The 19,756-nt window shown below is 39.6% G+C and overlaps 2 protein-coding genes across 2 annotated transcripts; both read right to left on the reverse strand.

Moving 5' to 3' along the window:
• Positions 1-106: 106 nt before the first annotated feature.
• On the reverse strand, positions 107-11,654 carry LOC110071019 (olfactory receptor 14I1-like). The gene is made up of 2 exons (XM_078378104.1): positions 11,575-11,654; positions 107-10,158 (listed from the first exon to the last, which is right to left on the reverse strand). Exon 2 carries the CDS (start codon positions 10,131-10,133, stop codon positions 9,210-9,212), a length of 924 nt encoding a protein of 307 aa, XP_078234230.1. The 5' UTR covers positions 10,134-10,158; positions 11,575-11,654; the 3' UTR covers positions 107-9,209.
• Positions 11,655-16,188: 4,534 nt separating this feature from the next.
• LOC110086476 (olfactory receptor 14I1-like) lies at positions 16,189-18,391 on the reverse strand. The gene has a single exon (XM_020807413.3). The coding sequence runs from the start codon at positions 17,134-17,136 to the stop codon at positions 16,189-16,191; it is 948 nt and encodes a 315-aa protein (XP_020663072.3). The 5' UTR covers positions 17,137-18,391.
• Positions 18,392-19,756: the final 1,365 nt, after the last annotated feature.

Here is a 19,756-nt window from a genome sequence, read left to right on the forward strand (position 1 = left end):
AGTTATGGCCACTTATGCAAAACCTACACCAGTGCCAATAGTACTGTAGTCATTCCGTCTGGTAAATCATACTCTCTCCCGCTGAAAACAAAATAATATTGTGGGATTTTTATTTTTATTTTTTTGGTGATACACTGAAATTCCCATTAATGTTGGAAAATCCATCATTGTATGAACAGAGTAAAGTATTTCAGCATTGCATTCCCATATAGTAGGTGAAGTAGCCTATACTAGTTGTAATGTGAGCAACCTTTGTGCCCAATAACACTACTGTCACTGATGGAATAAATGTCCTCAGAATGAACTGCCAAAGTTTGTGCCAATTTATTGGAAACCAGAGAACTTCACTTCAGCCTCTCTGAACTACATTTCATCAGTTAAATATACTTTGAGTAATTTGTAGCAATACATGTGAAAAGTGAGGAAAGCAAAAACAATGTCATGGAATGACAATGTTGTAGGTGTAGTTCTATGTGCTTTTTTGAGCAGTGATGAAATCTGGGAAACAAAACGCATGCCAGTGGCTGAGGAACAAAGTATGCTCTAACTTTATGGCACACATTTACATAAAGATTAGTTTGTAAATATCACCTCCATAAGGTGTTTTACTATTTAATGTGCTTTTTAAAAAAACTTATCTTCAAGTCCAAAGGACCTTTCATTTCTTCAGGGTTCATTATAAAACTGGATGAGTGCAGAGAATGAATTGATAGCTACAGTGAGACAGGATCACCTCAGGAAAGAAGGAATAGGAGGGCTGCTCTCAACATACCATTTGCACACCTTTGATAGGACTGGTTGCCAATAGTGGGAAGCAGGTGAAGAAAACCAGGCTGAGTCCTCTGCTTCTTGGTGAGGACAAAACATAATGTGCTAAGAAACTACAGTCATGCCTCGCTTTACAATTGCCCCGGATTATGATGAAACCGCATTACGACGATCTTTTTGCAATCACAATTGTGATTGCAAAACGATGGTCTAAATGGGGTTTTTCGCTTTGCAATGATCAGTTCCCTGCTTTGGGAATCGATTCTTCGCAAAATTACATTTTTTAAACAGCTGATCCGCGGTTTCAAAATGGCCACTGGGTAAACAAAATGGCTCCCCGCAGATTCCTCGCAAGACAGGCAGTGACAATGGTTGCCCTATGGAGAATCTTCTCTGGACGGTGAGTTTTGACCCCATTGGAACACATTGAAGGGGTTTCAATGCGTTTCAATGGGTTTTTTTTCGCATTACAATGTTTTCGCTTAACGGCAATTTTCCTGGAACGGATTATCGTCATTAAGTGAGGTACCACTGTAACTGAATAGTGATTGCAGGTTCCGAAGATAAGCATCTTCACTCTGCCTTGTGCGGAGCTGCCATGGCAGGGATGCTTTGCAGAGTGATGGAAGGGGTTGAAGGGAGGGGTTGAAGGGCAGAGCCTTTAAGAGCGTCCCTCTTGCCCAGCCTCTTCTTCCAACTGCAGAGCAACCCTCCCACCCACCGTAATGGTAAGAATGAGACTAGCTGGTTGCCTATGGAGCCAGATAGGAATTTTTGGCCTGCATCCACGATGGGCTTTGAGGGAGGCAGGTGTGTTTTCGCCCATCCCGTTCTTACTGCTGGGGTGTGGTTCTTTAATAAAATTAATTAAATAATTATAATGGATAGTTAAAGCCACATTTTCGGTCACAGTGTAAGTGGCGTAAGATAAACATCAGAGTGCCACTAGTTAAGAAATCAAAGCTTGTGTTCCTCATTGTGTGCTATGTAACAAGACTGGGGCTTTACTAAGAAGTAAAAGAAGGCTGGAGAAATGAAATAGTACCAGCCATTGTCCTCACAATGAAAGGCCATGGTTCTTCTCACTATAATTAAGAACAGAGCACTTCACTCCAGTTTCTCTCTACTACATTTTACATAAAGATTAGGGATTGTAAATAGCTCTATAATGCATTATATTTCAAACTGTTTCGTCATTTGTAGATCAAAATTTCCCACATGCAATAGCTAAAATAGCCAAGTGGCCTAGTATATCCATCCCATGATAACTATATTTTTGAGTGTGTATTTGCATGGCAGCACTCACAGACCAAGCATTATCCAATGTATTAACCTAAATAAAATATCTCCATCCCCCTGGAAATAGTTCACATAAATGGAGAGCATTTCATTTTACACCATTACAATGGTGTCCACTCATGTTATTCCAAGTTCTACTCTTCGGCATTTTATAAGATATTTCACCCAACAGCTACTTAATAGTCATCTTTATGAAAACAAGAAGCATCAAATTGGAGATTTCTGAAGGCAAAACGTACTCCAAGGGAAAACATTCACAAACCAATTGCTATAAATTAGATAGATAGATGATAGATAGATAGATAGATAGAGGGGGGGACATGGGGGGAGAGCACACAAACACATAACTATGGAATCCACAAAAAGAAATAAAACTTACTGAAATACCTTTAAAAGTGTGGAATAAATCTTTGTTTTAGAATTCAGCTTTGGCTTTAGTTTGAACTATGGCATGATACAGCACAGGTGTATGAGCAGATTTTTTGTCTACTCTAACCTCAGTATTTCTTCCTATGTAAAAGAAAATAAAGACCTTCATTTGCAGCAGCAAAAGAATCACACGGACAGGAACTGAAAACACTTGTAACTCGGCTTTCGCTTCTGGGAGGACCTTACTACCAAGAATCCTGATCGGAGGAAATAAAAACCACTGCTGAATCTCCCTTCATACACTTTTGAAGTTACTCAAGGGAGATCATTAGCACAACTCCTCTGTGTCTGAATTCCAAGAAAGAGCCCAATCTTGAAAATAAACTTGAGCATTCCCTCAGGGATTTGTTAAGGGTTTGCTTCATCAAAGTGTTCTTAGCATTTTCAGGTGCGCCAAAATGCCAGGATTTAAAGAAACACAACAAAGGTTTGGCTCCCCCATCACACAGAGCTGAATGAAGTTATGGCCCTTGTTTTCAACCCATCACTTGTGTCTCTCATCTCTTTATTTCAAGGTGAGTGAGCAAGGCAATAGGAAAATATGAAAAATTTAAAGGGTACATGAAATGATCCAGAAAGATATCCAAGCAAAATATTAAGCAAGCCATTTGCTCTGTCGGACCAATTTCCTTTAAGAGACAATCCTCCCAACAGAAGATAAAGCAGATGTCATGTCTTTGCAGTCCTGCCCATCCTTAACAGTATAGCACTCTTATGAGGAGTACCACCCCTCATGTCCTCCCAGGACACCCACTCACCTTCCTCTATTGCTCCCTCATTCTTCCAAAGAGTTTATTTTACTCAGTACAAACCCTTCGAAACCTTTTGTATCTTTGAAGCCACTTTGTCTCCAACATCCCATTCAGTGGAGCTTTCAAACATGCTGGTTTTTCTGATTGCTTGGCTACACATTGACATTCTTAGTTTGGGAAGGTGAAATGGAGATTTATTATCTGCTTACTCATTAAATTCTGAACAAAATGGGGAACCTTCTATGAGTAATGGCAGGCCCTTATCATTTCTGTGACTTTATATCTATTTATGTATTTTTACTTAAAATGTTTGTAGTAAAACATCACAACATATTGAAGGTTAGCAAAGTGCATGAAGGAACTGGAACTGTATATAAGCTTCAAACTTCAGAGGAGTTTATTCCCCAGTTTAGTGACCAATAATTACCCCTACACACATTTGTGAGGCATTAAAGAAATAATTACCAAACCATAGCTTTCTGAATACATGAAAAAAGAATTCTACTTGTAGATGAAATCTACAGTATGTGTCTCATTTTCTCTAAGTGCTTTGCATTTGTTCTTATTACATCAAAGGACCACTGGTTGAGGAGCCAAATTATGCCAGCTAGATATCCAGATGTCAGTATTTTATGAGCCATGATATCTTTGAACCTATCATCCACTTTATACTTCTACCAAGAGGTCCATCACTTTTCTTCCTTACCCTTTACAGCTACAACCTCCTGTCCCCCTTTGTAAGAGTTAAAGAGAGTCCAACCTATAAAATCTTGGGGAAATGTAAAACTGGCTCTAAAACTGAAGAGGCAACCAGCAATGTACTGTATCATCTATTCCGGCTTCTCAATTGAGGATGAGATCCAGGAAATATGTTTTTCCATTGAGTTCATGTTGGAAGGCCTCAAAACCTTTTTCTAGATTTGAGATTATTTGTCACAAACATCCCATTCAGTGGGGCTTTCTGACTACTAGGCATCAAATTCACATTCTCTGATCGGGGAGGTCAAAAGGAGATTTCTTACACTCATTCAGTACATTCAACACAATGGGGAGACCTCTGTGAGTGATGGCAGGCCCTCACTGCATCTATGGCATTATAGTGTGCTATGTGGACCCAAATAATGTAGCTGATACAGCAAATTCATAGGTATCAAGACCTTACTCCTTATGATGCCAGCTCTTTCTAGGACTACTCTACTTGGAATTTGTCCTACCAGGTGATACCAAAAAAGGTTCAGAGAGAATGCATATTGAACATTATCAACTTCCTCTCCTGCAGTACACAAAGGGTCCAGCACTCACTGCACTACAGGAGTGTACTTGGGACACAAGCTCTATAGATCTGGATCTTGGTATATGCCGTCAGCTTCTTATTAAGCCATACTCTCTTTGTGAATCTAGAGAACATGGTACCTGTTTTGCCAATGCATTTATCCAGCTCAACATCTAGAGAGAGTATCAGAGATCTTTGAGCTCAGGTATACGAAATTGTGAACAACCTCCAATTCTAGTGTAGAGGTGGTAATAGAGGGAGGTGACTCCATGCCCCGTTTGACGACAATAATCCGTTCCAGTGAAATCGCTGTAGAGCAAAATCATCAAGTGAAAGTAAAAAACCCATTAGAATGCATTAAAAACTGGTTAATGTGTTCTAATAGAGGAAATACCTCATCGTCCAGCGAAGATCCTCCATATGGCGGCCATTTTTCGGTGCCTGTAAAGCAAGGAATCTGTCCTAAAAACAACAGTGAGCAATTTTGCACAGCGGGGAGCCATTTCACGACCCGCTGATCAGCTGTTTTAAAACTATCGTTAAGCGAAAAATTGGTTCCCAAAGCAGGGAACCGATCATCGTTAAGTGAAAAAACCCCTTTGAATCATTGTTTTGCGATCGTGATAGCAATCACAAAAAACTCATTGTAAAGCGGATTCATCATCAAGCGGGGTAATCGTCAAGTAGAGCACAACTGTACTTATTTATTTTATTGAGAAACTGTTCCATTCAGGACATTTTGGGAGTGACGGACAGCAGAATAAAATAAACCAACATATCAAAATTATGATACAAACTATCAGCATAAAGTGCTGTCCTCTGAAGATGCTGGTCACAGAGACTGGAGAAATGTTAGGAAGAACAACCTTCAGAACACAGCCAAAGAGCCCAAAAAAGCCATAACAGCTATCAGTAAAGGCTTCTATAAAGACAAGGTTCTTCGTGAAAAAACATAAGCACTAAATGCATTTACAATTTTAGATGCAATTATTTTCCTCAAGGGTGTACTGTTGATATCCTAAAGACCATACTCATAGAAGGTTCCAAGCAGATCTTAGACACAAATGGAAGCCCCAGGACTGCCTCAACTAAAGGTTTTAGTCATGCTGGATGAAAAGGGAGAATGTGTGTCCTCCAGTAAAGTTACAGTGGTGCCCCACTTGACAATTACCCCACTCAACAAAGAATCCACTTTATGATGAGGTTTTTGCAACCGCTATTGTGATTGCAAAACAATGGTCTGAATAGGTTTTTTTCGCTTTGCGATGATCGGTTCCCTGCTTCGGGAACTGATTCTTCGTATAACGACGATTTTCCAACAGCTGATCGGCGGTTTCAAAATGGCCACCGGGTAAATTAAATTGCCCCCCGATGTTTTCTGGGACGCTGTTTTCGCAAGACAGCCACCAAAAATGGCCGATCTTCGCTGGACAGTGAGTTTCCAGCCCATTGGAAGGCATTGAAGGGGTTTCAATGTGTTTCAATGGTTCTTTTTATTTTCGCATTATGATGTTTTCGTTCTACAGCGATTTCGCTGGAACGAATTAACGTCGTGATGCGAGGAACCACTGTAAATTAAAAAGTACAAAACTACAGCCTTCTAAGTACATAAAAATCAATCATACTTGTGGATGAAATTCATGTCTCTAATTTTCTCAGAAGAGTTTTTGCACTTATTGTTATTACATTAAAGTACAGTTGGCAAATGTTTTCATGTCAAAGTGACAAATTATACATTGGGTTCCTACCTAGACATCTTGAGAATAATCCAGTGCCATCATATCATTGAACTTAGCATCAGTGACACATACCAGGAAGCCCGAAACATTTCTTCCTCCGACTCTAAACCTATAAACATTCTCCTTTCCAAATGTTACAGAAAGACCCATCTAATAAATGCTGGGAGAATGTAAACCTGGCCCTAGGACTGAGGAGGGAATCAGCAAGGTATGAACTATTGTGACTTAACAAGATGGAAACAGGTCCAGTCAGGCTGGCTTAGAGGCATCAGCCATTTTCATATTCTTGCAAAACTGTAGCAGTATTGTTTATGTAACTTAAAACTATAGTGACACCAGCAACATTTCTACAGATTCATACAAAACTGTGGTTTATGCTGCATCCATAATAAATTGAGGCCATTATATATATCATGAGAAGGCAAGACTCATTGAAACAGGCAGTAAAGCTGAGGAAGAGTGGAAAGGAGCAGAAGAGGAGGAAGACCAAAACTTAGGTAAATTGATTCAATATAGAACCCAGAGCCTTTAGTTTGCAAAAACTGAGCCAAGCTGGTAATAGTACAATCATCTAAAGTTCATTATTTGATTAGGACACCATGGTAGAAATGATTTGACAGAACATGACCATGAAATCAAGGGGTGGAATCATGGCGGTGATGGTGATGATAGAAGAGGAGGAGAAGAAGAAAGAGAACAACTTATAATTGAACGAAAATGAAATAATGGTCAATATCAAATAATGTTGCTTAGCATATCAAATCATGCTAGAGTAAACTCAATGAATATATAAGGATTTACTGAGTCACCTCCTCACTATAGGCTTACTCTGACTTACTATGCTAAAGTATGTCACACGAGGAGTTGACTCACTAAATTCCTGTTGAAACAATAGGCTTCCTCTAGTGCAATGTACTATACAAAGCAACAGGGTTTTGCCCGTTATGTTGTAGTCGATGATGTGAAACACAAATGGCAAAATGCATATTGTGGTGGGAAATTGTCACAACACTCTGTTTCTGCACATTGCTAGAAATCATCTATCATGGCTTCTCAAGATGGAAACAGACTCAGGTAGGATGGCTCACTTATTGCAGCCGTTAACCACCTAAATAATCTTGCAATTTTATTTAACTGCAATAATCTTTGAATATGTTCTTGAATGCTATGCTTATGCAATACAAACGGATTTTTCTATGAAACTTTATTTTTCTGATAAAAACAATCTTAAAAATTCTTATTGAGGACTGGTTACTTGAACAGCAAAGGTCTGACTAAATCCAGAAAGTGGAAAGGGCCACAAGTCTGCTACTATTCAGAGTCCTACCTCGCTGAGCTGTTGTGAGTTCTAAGGAATCACAAAGCCCATGTGTTTGTACTTGTTCTTTTTAGGTCAGACCTGTTCAAAGGGATTTATGCTACACACTGCTGGTGCTTAAAGGACTCAGCCAGCACAGAAATGGCAGATAAAGGCCTGGCGACTCTGATAGAGTGCCCATTGAACCTTTAGAGAACCATGAGCATAGACTAACTAAAAAAACCCCGGCAGTGTTAGGGGAAATTGGAAGGCAAAAGTAGACGAAGACCAAACTTGAGATGAATCGATTCAGTGCAGGAATCCAGAGCCTTCAGTTTGCAAGACCTAGCAAGGGCTAGTTATGATAGGACTTTCTGGAGGTCATCACACAAGCTTATGTTCTCCCTTCCCAGAAATGTAGGGGCACTTCAACCCCATTCAGACATTATGCATCAATCCATATAAAACGAAATAGATACACACTCTGAAATTCCACCCCATCTTCCCATCTGAATGTCAGTGAAACCTTCAAATGCAAAAGGGTCTTGAATCTTCATCAACCCTAGTTCCACACTTTTCAACATAGAAATTCTGTCACACAGAAATATATTTTATAATATTTATTTTCAATGCCCTGGGTTCTGTCATTTTTGGATCCACACAGAAGCATCACTGGAGTATATGAGAATGTAAGCAAATTTTCAACTGATTGGGGAGAAAAATATAATTGAGACAGGCCTCATTGGAAGATTAAGTTGGCAGTAGCAAGGGGGGGGAAGCATATAAAAACAAAATTAGAGGTGGAGGGAATCTTGGTAGTGATGACAATGATGATGTTCGAGAAAGACGATAATTTAAACTTAACTAAAAATGAAACTATGGCCAAAATTTCATGGCTTAATATAGCAAAAATAAAACTCAAGTAGGCCTACTGAATAAATAGGGATTTAGTGAGTCAAATTCTCCATATGTTCTATTCTTATAACTGTGACTGGAGATAGGCACAAATTAAAAATCAACACATTTGTTCAAAAATCACTAATTTGTTGATTCATATTCAAATGAATTAACACCCCTGTTGAATCACAAATCAATGAATTTTTAGTGACTTTGGATTTGTCAATTCATTTGCCTCACCTACCCATCCCAGAACCTAGAGACATCAAAATACAGGGAACTTTCATCTGACTCTCCTCTACAATCCCTTCAAGTTTGGTGAAGACTGGGTTCCCCGAAGCCAGCTGCTAAAACTTGGAGGGATTGTAGAGGAGAGTGAATAGACACTTCTCTGCGATTGTGATGTCTCTGGATGCCTGGAGAAAATTTTACATGGGGCCTTACTTGTGGGTGTATGATGTGGATGTCTGAGAAATTCATACATTCATAATTTGTGATTTGTTGACCTTGATGAATCACGAATCAAAATGTATCATCATTTTTCTGATTCATGCCTATCTCTAACTGTGACTCAGCAGGCCAAAGTAAGTGACAACTATAGCAGACCCATTAAAGTCAATAGACCTTGAGGAGCAGCTGCGTCACTAAATCAAGAGGTTGGAGATGAATTAGTCATGAGAAATGACACAGTAGGAATAGTATCAGAGTCAATGACCGATCTGAATACAACTACTGTACACAATTTGTAGATAGTTTTAAAAGAAAAGCTTGGAATTTACCAGTTTCCACAAAGTAGTCTTGAGTTCTTTGTTTCTAATGCTATAAATGAATGGATTCAACAGGGAAGGAATTACTGCATACATCACAGCAAAAGCCATGTCCAGAACAGAAGAGGTATTAGTCCGAGGCCTTGCATTAGCACAGATTCCACTGAATATAAACATGGAGGCAACTATGAGGTGGGGAATGCAAGTAGAAAAGGCTTTTTTCTGACCATGTACTGAGGGGATTCTGAGCACTGTAGCAAAGATCTGCACATAGGTATGGATGATGAAGATGAGACATCCTAGCATAATACCACAGCTCAGTACAATAAACCCAACTTCCACAAGATAAATGTCAGAGCAGGAGAGCTTTAATAACTGTGGAATTTCACAGAAGAACTGACTGACTATATTAGAACAGAAGGTGTTTGCAAATGTACCGCCAGTGTGTAACACGGCATAACCAAGACTAGCAATCCACCCTAGTGCTACCATCTGAAAGCAGGCTTCTTTGTGCATGATTCTTTCATATTGGAGTGGGTTGCAAATAGAAATATGGCGATCATGGGCCATTATAGTTAGGACACAAAAACCTGAAGCTAAAAAGAAGACATAAAAGAAGACCTGAGCAACACATCCAGCATAAGAAATTGATCTGTCATCCGTAACAGACGTAGCTATGGATTTAGGGACTGTGACCGAAACCGAGCCAAGGTCCATCATGGCTAAGTTCAAAATGAAGAAATACATGGGAGTATGAAGGTGGTAATCCAAGACCACTGCAATGATAATCAGAAGGTTCCCAGTTACGGACATCGTGTACAATGCAAGAAATACGAAGAAGTATAAGATCTGGAGTTCTCGGGCATCAGAGAATCCCATCAGCAGAAAAATGTGCACTGTGTGATTATTCATCTTGCCTTTTGTACATGCATATTATCTGTAATTAGAAGAAGACAATAACTATAAATCTGCTCATTGTAATTAGCTGGTTATTTTAAGCAGAATTTGCAGAACTAAAAAAAGGAAATTTACCAATCCCCCCCCTCCCAATTTATTTGACTGTTTGGTACCATACAAATACAGTAATATCTGAAATGCCAGAATGCATATTTTTAAAAGAGCAAAACATGAAGTAAAAAAGCTGATGCTCTGCTACTAGAGGAGAATTACCATTCCCATTTGGACCACACCATCTCCCCTTCACCTCCAGTTTAAAGATCTTTTTTAGCATATAGCAACTGAAACCCTACCATTTGTGTAAGTTTTTAATAACTTTGGCTAAGTGCAGTTAATTGACAACGGGAGGGGATGAAGGGAAGAGCCTTTAAGAAGCAGTGTCCCTCTTGGCCTGCCTCTTCTTCCATCAGCCAAACAACCCTCCCACGCACCCACCCACCGTAATGGTAAGAATGAGACTAGCTGGTTGCCTATGGAGCTGGATGGGACTTTTTTGCCTGCATCCACAATTGGCTTTGAAAGAGGCAGATGTGTTTTCGCCCATCCCATTCTTACTGTTGGGGTGTGGTTCTTTCATAAAATTAATTAAACAATTATAATGGATAGTTAAAGCCACATTTTCGGTCACAGCATAAGTGGCGTAAGATAAACATCACAGTGCCGCTAGTTAAGAAATCAAAGCTCGTGTTCCTCATTGTGTGCTATGTAACAAGACTGGGGCTTTACTAAGAAGTAAAAGAAGGCTGGAGAAATGAAATACTAGTTATTGTCCTCACAATGAAAGGCCATGGTTCTTCTTAATATAATTAAGAACAGAGCACTTCACTCCAGCTTCTCTGTACTACATTTTACATAAAGATTAGGGATTGTAAATGTCAACTCTATAATGCATTATATTTCAAACTGTTTCAATCATTTGTAGATCAAAATATCCCACATGCAATAGCTAAAATATCCAAGTGGCCTAGTATATCCATCCCATGATAACTATATTTTTGAGTGTGTATTTGCATGGCAGCACTCACAGACCAACCAGTATCCAATGTATTAAGCTAAATAAAATATCTCCCTCCCCCTGGAAATAGTTCACATAAACGGAAGGCATTGCATTTTACAGCATTACAACAGTGTCCACTCATATTATTCAAAGTTCTACTCTTCAGCATTTTATAAGATATATTTCACCCAACACCTACCTAATAGTCATATTTATGAAAACAAGAAGAAGCATCAAATTGGAGATTTCTGAAGACAAAACGTACTCCAAGGGAAACATTCACAAACCAATTGCTATAAATTAGATAGATATATATATAGAGAGAGAGGCATTGGAAGGGAGAGCACACAAACACATAACTATGGAATCCACAAAAAGAACTAAAACTTACTGAAATACCTTTAAAAGTGTGGAATAAATCTTTGCTTTTAGAATTCAGCTTTGGCTTTAGTTGGAACTATGGCATGATACAGCACAGGTGTATGAGCAGATTTTTTGCCTACTCTCTCAGTATTTCTTCCTATGTAAAAGAAAATAAAGACCTTCATTTGCAGCAGCAGAAGAATCACACAGACAGGAAGTGAAAAACACTTTGACTCAGCTTTGGCTTCTGGGGGGACCTTACTACCAGGAATCCAGCACCTGAATCTCCCTTCATACACTTTTGAAGTTACTCTGGGGAGATCGTTAACACAACTCCTCTGTGTCTGAATTCCAAGAAAGATCCCAATCTTGAAAATAAACTTGAGGATTCCCTCAGGGTTTTGTTAAGGGTTTGCTTCATCAAAGTATTCTTAGCATTTTCAGTTGTGCCAAAATGCCAGGATTTAAAGAAACACAACAAAGGTTTGGCTCCCCCATCACACAGAGCTGTGGAGGTGGGGGGTGCTCTTTGCTCACCCCTCGCCAAAGCCAGGCAAGTATGGAATGCCACAGCTTCCCATGTGGCTGGATTGGGGGTGGGGCAAGAGCACCTTATTTAAGGCAGCCCTGCCCCAGCTGAGGCGGGGTGCACAACTTACCCACCTGGCCTGGGTACCCACCGTGAGACTAACTGGTTGCTCCTAGAACCAGACAGGAATTTTTGGCACAATTTACCTGATTGGCAGATATGGAGCACAGTGAACAGGATGGTTTTTGCCTATCTCACCTATGGTCTGTCACGGACTGACTTGCTGGGGTCGTTTATAAATAGGTCACACTGTCAGGTAATACTATAGAAGAGGTGATGATTGGTGAATTCCCAAGGGGGTTGATAGTCCATCCTATTTCCCATCACTGAAGATTCCTGGGATTACAAGGTTGGAGAGGAAGACATTTTGGGCCCTGGCTCCAAACTGGGATTCTACTCTAGAGCAGGGCCATCCCCTGTCTGACTTGGGAGGGCTCAAGTTTAAAACTGAATAAAGTTGTGGCCCTTGTTTTCAACCCATCACGTGTGTCTCAACTCTTTATTTCAAGGTGGGTGAGCAAGGCAATAGGAAAATATGAAAAATTTAAAGGGCACATGAAATGACCCAGAAGGGTACCCAAGCAAAATACTAAGCAAGCCATTTGCTCTGTTGGACCAATTTCCTTTAAGAGACAATCCTCCCAACAGAAGATAAAGCAGATGTCATGTCTCTGCAGTCCTGCCCATCCTTAACAATATAGCAGTCTTATGAGGAATACTACCCCTCATGTCCTCCCAGGACATCCACTCACCTTCCTCTATTGCTCCCTCATTCTTCCAAAGAGTTTAATTTACTCAGCACTAACCCTTCGAACAGCAGCCCTGAAATTAAAAGATGCCTGCTTCTTGGGAGGAAAGCGATGACAAACCTAGACAGCATCTTAAAAAGCAGAGACATCACCTTGCCAACAAAAGTCCGCATAGTCAAAGCTATGCTTTTTCCTGTAGTGATGTATGGAAGTGAGAGCTGGACCATAAAGAAAGCTTACCGCCGAAGAATTGATGCTTTTGAATTGTGGTGCTGGAGGAGACTCTTGAGAGTCCCCTGGACTGCAAGGAGAACAAACCTATCCATTATAAAGGAAATCAACCCTGAGTGCTCACTGGAGAGACAGATCCTGAAGCTGCAAGGAGAACAAACCTATCCATTATAAAGGAAATCAACCCTGAGTGCTCACTGGAGAGACAGATCCAATACTTTATTTATTTATTTATTTATTTATTTATTTATTTATTTATTTATTTATTTATTTATTTATTTATTTATTTATTTATTTATTTATTTATTTATTTATCTATTTATCTATCTATCTATCTATCTATCTATCTATCTATCTATCTATCTATCTATCTATCTATCTATCTATCTATCTATCTATCTATCTATCTATCTATCTATCTATCTGGTTGGTTAAGACCACTCTACTTTGGCCATCTCATGAGAAGAGAAAAATCCTTGGAAAAGACCTTAATGTTAGGAAAGTGTGAAGGCAAGAGGAGAAGGGGACGACAGAGGATGAGATGTTTGGACAGTGTCATCAAAGCAACCAATATGAATTTGACACAACTCCGGGAGGCAGTGGAAGACAGGAGAGCCTGGTGTGCTCTGGTCCATGGGGTCATTAAGAGTCGGACACAACTGAACGACTAAACGATGACGAACCCTTCGAAACCTTTTGTATCTTTGAAGCCACTTTGTCTCCAACATCCCATTCAGTGGAGCTTTCAAACATGCTGGTTTTTCTGATTGCTTTGCTACACATTGAATTCACATTCTTAGTTTGGGAAGGTGAAATGTGTGTGTGTGTGTGTGTTTAGTCGTTTAGTCGTGTCCGACTCTTCGTGACCCCATGGACCAGAGCACGCCAGGCCCTCCTGTCTTCTACTGCCTCCCGGAGTTGTGTCAGGTTCATGTTGGTTGCTTCGCAGACACTGTCCAGCCATCTCATCCTCGGTCGTCCCCTTCTCCTCTTGCCATCACACTTTCCCAACATCAGGGTCTTTTCCAGGGAGTCTTTTCTTCTCATTAGATGGCCAAAGTACTGGAGCCTCAGCTTCAGGATCTGTCCTTCCAATGAGCACTCAGGCTTGATTTCCTTTAGAACTGATAGGTTTGTTCTCCTTGCAGTCCAGGGGATTCTCAAGAGCCTCCTCCAGCACCACAATTCAAAGGCATCAATTCTTCGGCGGTCTGCTTTCTTTATGGTCCAGCTCTCACTTCCATACATCACGACAGGAAAAACCATAGCTTTGACTATTCGGACTTTTGTTGGCAAGGTGATGTCTCTGCTTTTCAAGATGCTGTCCAGATTTGTCATCGCTTTCCTCCCAAGAAGAAGGCGCCTTTTAATTTCAGGGCTGCTGTCTCCATCTGCAGTGATCATGGAGCCCAGGAAGATAAAATTTGACACTGCCTCCATATCTTCCCCTTCTATTTCCCAGGAGGTGATGGGACCAGTGGCCATGATCTTAGTTTTTTTGATGTTGAGTTTCAGACCGTTTTTTGCACTCTCCTCTTTCACTCTCATAGACCGTTTTTTGCACTCTCCTCTTTCACTCTCATAGACCGTTTTTTGCACTCTCCTCTTTCACTCTCAGGTGAAATGGAGATTTATAATCTGCTTACTCATAAAATTCTAAACAAAATGGGGAATCGTCTATGAGTAATGGCAGGTCCTTATCAGTTCTGTGACTTTATATCTATGTATTTTTAATTAAAATGTTTGTAGTAAAACATCACAATATATTGAAGGTTATCAAAGTGCATGAAGGAACTGGAACTGTATATAAGCTTCAAACTTCAGAGGAGTTTATTTCCCAGTTTAGTGGAGTTGACCAATAATTGCCCCTATGCACATTAGTGAGGCATTAAAGAAATAATTACCAAACCGTAGCTTTCTGAATACATGAAAAAAGAATTCTACTTGTAGATGAAATCTACAGTATATGTCTCATTTTCTCTAAGTGCTTTGCATTTGTTCTTATTACATCAAAGGACCACTGGCAAGTGATTTTAAGTTGAGGAGCTGAATTATGCCAGCTAGATATCCAGATGTCAGTATTTTATGTGCCATGTATCTTTGAACCTATCATCCATACTTCTACCAAGAGGTCCATCACTCTTCTTCCTTACCCTTTACAGCTACAACCTCCTTTCCCCCTTTTGTAAGAGTTAAAGAGAGGCCAACCTATAAAATACTGTATTGGGGAAATGCAAAACTGGCCCTAAAACTGAAGAGGCAACCTGCAAGGTATCCTCTATTCTGGCTTCTCAACTGAGGATGAGATCCAGCAAATATGTTTTTCTGATTGTAAGTCATCAGCCACCTTCATGTTCTTACAAGGCTACAACTGTGCTCTTTAAACTGTGCTACAACTGTACTTTAAAACAATAGCTGCACCACCAATATTTTCCTGCTTTGTACAAATCTTTGGCAGAATATCTGCTGCAACCATATTGAGACTTTATGCATGAATCCAAAGAGGGCTAAGTGGGTGGTGATACACTGAAGCCCCATCCCTTAAGTTCCCACCTGAATATCAGCAACATATTTAAATGTGAATACAGCCCTGCTAAAGCTTGCTTGATAGCCATAAATGGATTTTGATGCAATTAAAGTATGGAGTCTTGTATTTTTACATAACTTGTTCCTTATTTTTCAGCTTTGAGATTCTGAAATATATAAACTGCAGTCCAACTGAAATAAATTCTGTAACATTTATTTTCCCTGTCCTAGGGAATGGTTCTCTCATACAGGAGAGCCACATACAAACATCCTTGGTGTGTGTGATATGGGTGGGAAGCCACTTGTTATTGAGACATCAAAATTCACTAGCAGACTAAGGTGGTACTACCAAGGGAAGGGGTCTTTGCCATGGCCCAAAACTGGCTTTCTACCTCACTATGTAAATTGGAATCCTGTATAATACATATATCAGAGGTGTTTTTAATGTCAGCCTATGTAGGTTGTCTTCAACTCAAGGGGCTAAACAGGAATTAAGAAGGATAAATGATACAAAATTAGTGATCAATATAAATAGAAAAGTATTTGTACAAAATTCTAAAGATGGGTGGAAATGGTTTTAGAAGAAAGCCTGAAATTTAACAATGTACACAAAGCAGTCTTGAGCTCATTGTTTCTCATGCTATAAATGAATGGATTCAACAGGGGAGGAATTACAGCATATATCACAGCAAATGTCATGCCCAGAGCAGAAGATGTATAAGTCGGAGGCCTAGCATAGGCAAAGCTTGAGCTGAATACCAACACAGAGACAACAGTCAGATGGGGAATGCAAGTAGAGAAAGCTTTTCTTTGACCATGTACCGAGGGGATTCTGAGCACAGTAGCAAAAATCTTCATGTATGTTATGATAATGAAGATAAAGCATCCCAGTACAATAAGACAGCTCACTACAAGAAGCCCAACTTCCACAAGATAAAGGTCAGAGCAGGAAAGCTTTAATAACTGTGGGATTTCACAGAAAAATTGACTGACTGTATTTGAACAGAAGGTGTTTGCAAAGGTGCCAACAGTGTGTAATAAGGCATAACCAAAACTAGTAATCCACCCTAGTGCTACCATCTGAAAGCAGGCTCCTTTGTGCATGATTCTTTCATACTGCAGTGGGTTGCAAATAGCAATATGGCGATCATGGGCCATTATAATTAAGAGAATAAAATCTGATACAGCAAAGAAGATATAGAACAAAACTTGAGCAACACATCCAGCATAGGAAATTGAAGAGTCCTCCATAAGGGCCATAGCCATGGATTTGGGCACTATGACCGAGATTGAACCGAGGTCTAGCATGGCTAAATTGAACAAGAAGAAGTACATGGGGGTATGAAGGCGGTAATCTAAGGCCACTGCAGTGATAATGAGAAGGTTCCCAATGACTGTCATCAGGTACAATACTAGAAATACAAAGAAGTGTAAGATTTGCAGTTCTCGGACATCAGAGAAACCCATCAGCAGAAAACTAGACATTGAAGAATGATTATTCATATTGTCTTCTGTAGTTGCAGATTATCTGTAATGAGAAGAACAGAAGAACTGCATATCTGTTAATTATAATTAACTGGTTAATTTAAACAGATTCTGCCTATGTAAACATGGAAATTTATCACTGCTTCCTCCCTTACAAACAGCAGGTAGTGCAGGGGCCTACAGAGTAGAATAAGCTTCAAGTTTCCCCAAAGTAAACCACCCCTTATTGGTTATCCTCAACTGGCATTGTTAGTCTCAATAATTCACTCTGAGAGATTGGTAAGAAAAAGAATAAAAGGTTCAATTTACTCATAGTTCTGAACAAATAAAAAAAGCATATTGTAGAAAATTGACTGGTTACACAAATAGGCTTTAATAAGCAGAGAAGTGTGGCTGTCTTCAAAATTAGAGGCAGAAATGGAAAAATTGGTTACTGATTGACAGTCATCTCAGCTTAGAAAAGGTCCCTCTGAGCTAAACCTCTTAAAGGCAACATATAAGGCTGACAATAATTCCAAAAAATATCACTGTGGTATAATTTTCTGTGATTCACAAAAATTCATGTCTGAAAATTCATCACAATATGAATAGCATAAGACATCTAAGCATTGTATATCTATATACTAGGTGAAGTAACCTAAACTCTTTGGGCTATAGAACTTTTTTTATTGCCAGTTACACAACTGTTAGTGGTGAAAGAAATGCACTCACAATGAAAGACCCTTGTTCATGCCAGTTTACTGAAGACCTAAATAAATTTGATTAAAGAATCACAATACATGTAAAAAGTGACTAAATCAATAACAATATCCTGGCAGGACTATATTGTGGGACTACCTCTGTGTGCTTTTGCAACAGAGACAAATAAATCAGTGGAAGCAACATGGCATATGCTAGTGCTTGAAGCCTAAGTATATTCTTACTTTATGTGGGGCCTTTAAATCAGGAATAGCACTTGTAAACATTCATTTTACAATTCAGTATATGTCCTCAGTATATCCAGCAGTTCATGATCTCTTTAAGAATGAATGAATGAAAGGACTTTTTCGAACACTTTGTTTGTATACCTCTGATAGGACTTGCTGGAAAGAGTAGAAAGCAGATGAAGAAAGCTGGTTAAGTCTTCTGCTTCTAGGTGAGGACGAAACATCGTGGGATAAGAAACTACTTGCAGCGTGATTCCTGGTTCCCAAGACAAGCATGCCTGTTCTTCCCGAAATTAAGAACAGCATTACTCCACATGATCCAAGCTTATCTGATCTTCAGAAGAATGCCCCCAAACCATATGCTGCAGTGACCATGGTCAGAATTCTGTTTTTTATGTAGATTGGCATAAAATAAACATCAGAGTGCCACTAGTTAAGAGATCAACATTTGTGTTCCTTATTGTATTCTATGTAACAAGACTGGGGTTTTACTAAGAAGAAAACAAGTAAAAGTAAAGAGGGACGTGGTGGTGCTGTGGGCTAAACTGCAGAAGCCTTTGTGTGTTGCAGGGTCAGAAGACCAGCAGTTGTAAGATTGAATCCACGCGACGGAGTGAGCTCCCGTCGCTTTGTCCCAGCTCCTGCCAACCTAGCAGTTCGAAAGCATGTAAATGCGAGTAGATAAATAGGTACCACCACAGTGGGAAGGTAAACAGCGTTCCGTGTATAGCCGCGCTGGCCACGTGACAACGGAACTGTCTTCGGACAAATGCTGACTCTACGGCTTGGAAACGGGGATGAGCACCGCGCCCTAGAGTCGGACACGACTAGGCTGAAAATGTCAAGGGGAACCTTCACAAATAATGAGCATGAGATATTTTCCCAGCCGTGATGCAATGAAGTTCTCTTTGACACTGGAAAATCCAAAACAATGTGAACTCTATGAGGCATTTGAATGTTTTATTTGCATACAGTTCCTTAAGTAATCTTACATTGATTGTAATGGCTCACTAATGAAATAGCTGTCCTCACAGTGGATGGTTATTTTTTGTCATTGTTTGTGCCATCAAATCACCCTTGACTTATGGTGATCCCATGAATGAGTGATCTCCAGAATAACCTCTCCTCAGCTCTTGAAAACTCAAACCTGTGGTTTCCTTTAGGGAGTCAGGCCATCTTGTATTTAGTTTTTTTCCTGCTGTCTTCATCCTTTCCCAGCATTATTTTCTTTTCCAGAGAATCCTGTCTTCTCAAAAGGCACCCAAAATAGCACATCAGTTTCAACATTTTTGCCTGGAGAGACAGTTCAGGCTTGATTTGAATTTTCCTATTTAACACAGTATTTATTACTGTGATCTTTTAATAACGTTCAGTTACTTCAGGATTCATTATAAAAGCAGATGAGTGCAGAGAATAAATTTGAAATATTTTATGAGACATGATCTCCATAGGAAAGAAGGAATGGGGAGATTTCTTCCATCATTCGTGTACCTATAGTAGGACTTGTTATAAGTTGCATTGAATCAAGTGGGCTTACACTAGTTGCAACATACTGCACCAAGCAACAGGATTTCAGCCTTTAAATATCATAGAGAAGATGGTCAAAGAAGAAAACAGAATAAGGAAGAGTCTGTTTAATAAAAAAGATAAGAGACACAGAAGGGAGAGGAAAATATTTGTGAAATGAAGTCATGAAAACAGTGAACAGTAGT

This window comes from Pogona vitticeps, chromosome 6 (assembly GCF_051106095.1).
Source record: "Pogona vitticeps strain Pit_001003342236 chromosome 6, PviZW2.1, whole genome shotgun sequence".
Lineage (NCBI taxonomy): Eukaryota > Metazoa > Chordata > Lepidosauria > Squamata > Agamidae > Pogona > Pogona vitticeps.

Excerpts from the sequence above, each read along its gene's own strand:
- LOC110071019 (XM_078378104.1), bottom strand. The coding sequence starts at position 10,133 with ATGAATAATCACACAGTGCACATTTTTCTGCTGATGGGATTCTCTGAT.
- LOC110086476 (XM_020807413.3), bottom strand. The coding sequence starts at position 17,136 with ATGAATAATCATTCTTCAATGTCTAGTTTTCTGCTGATGGGTTTCTCT.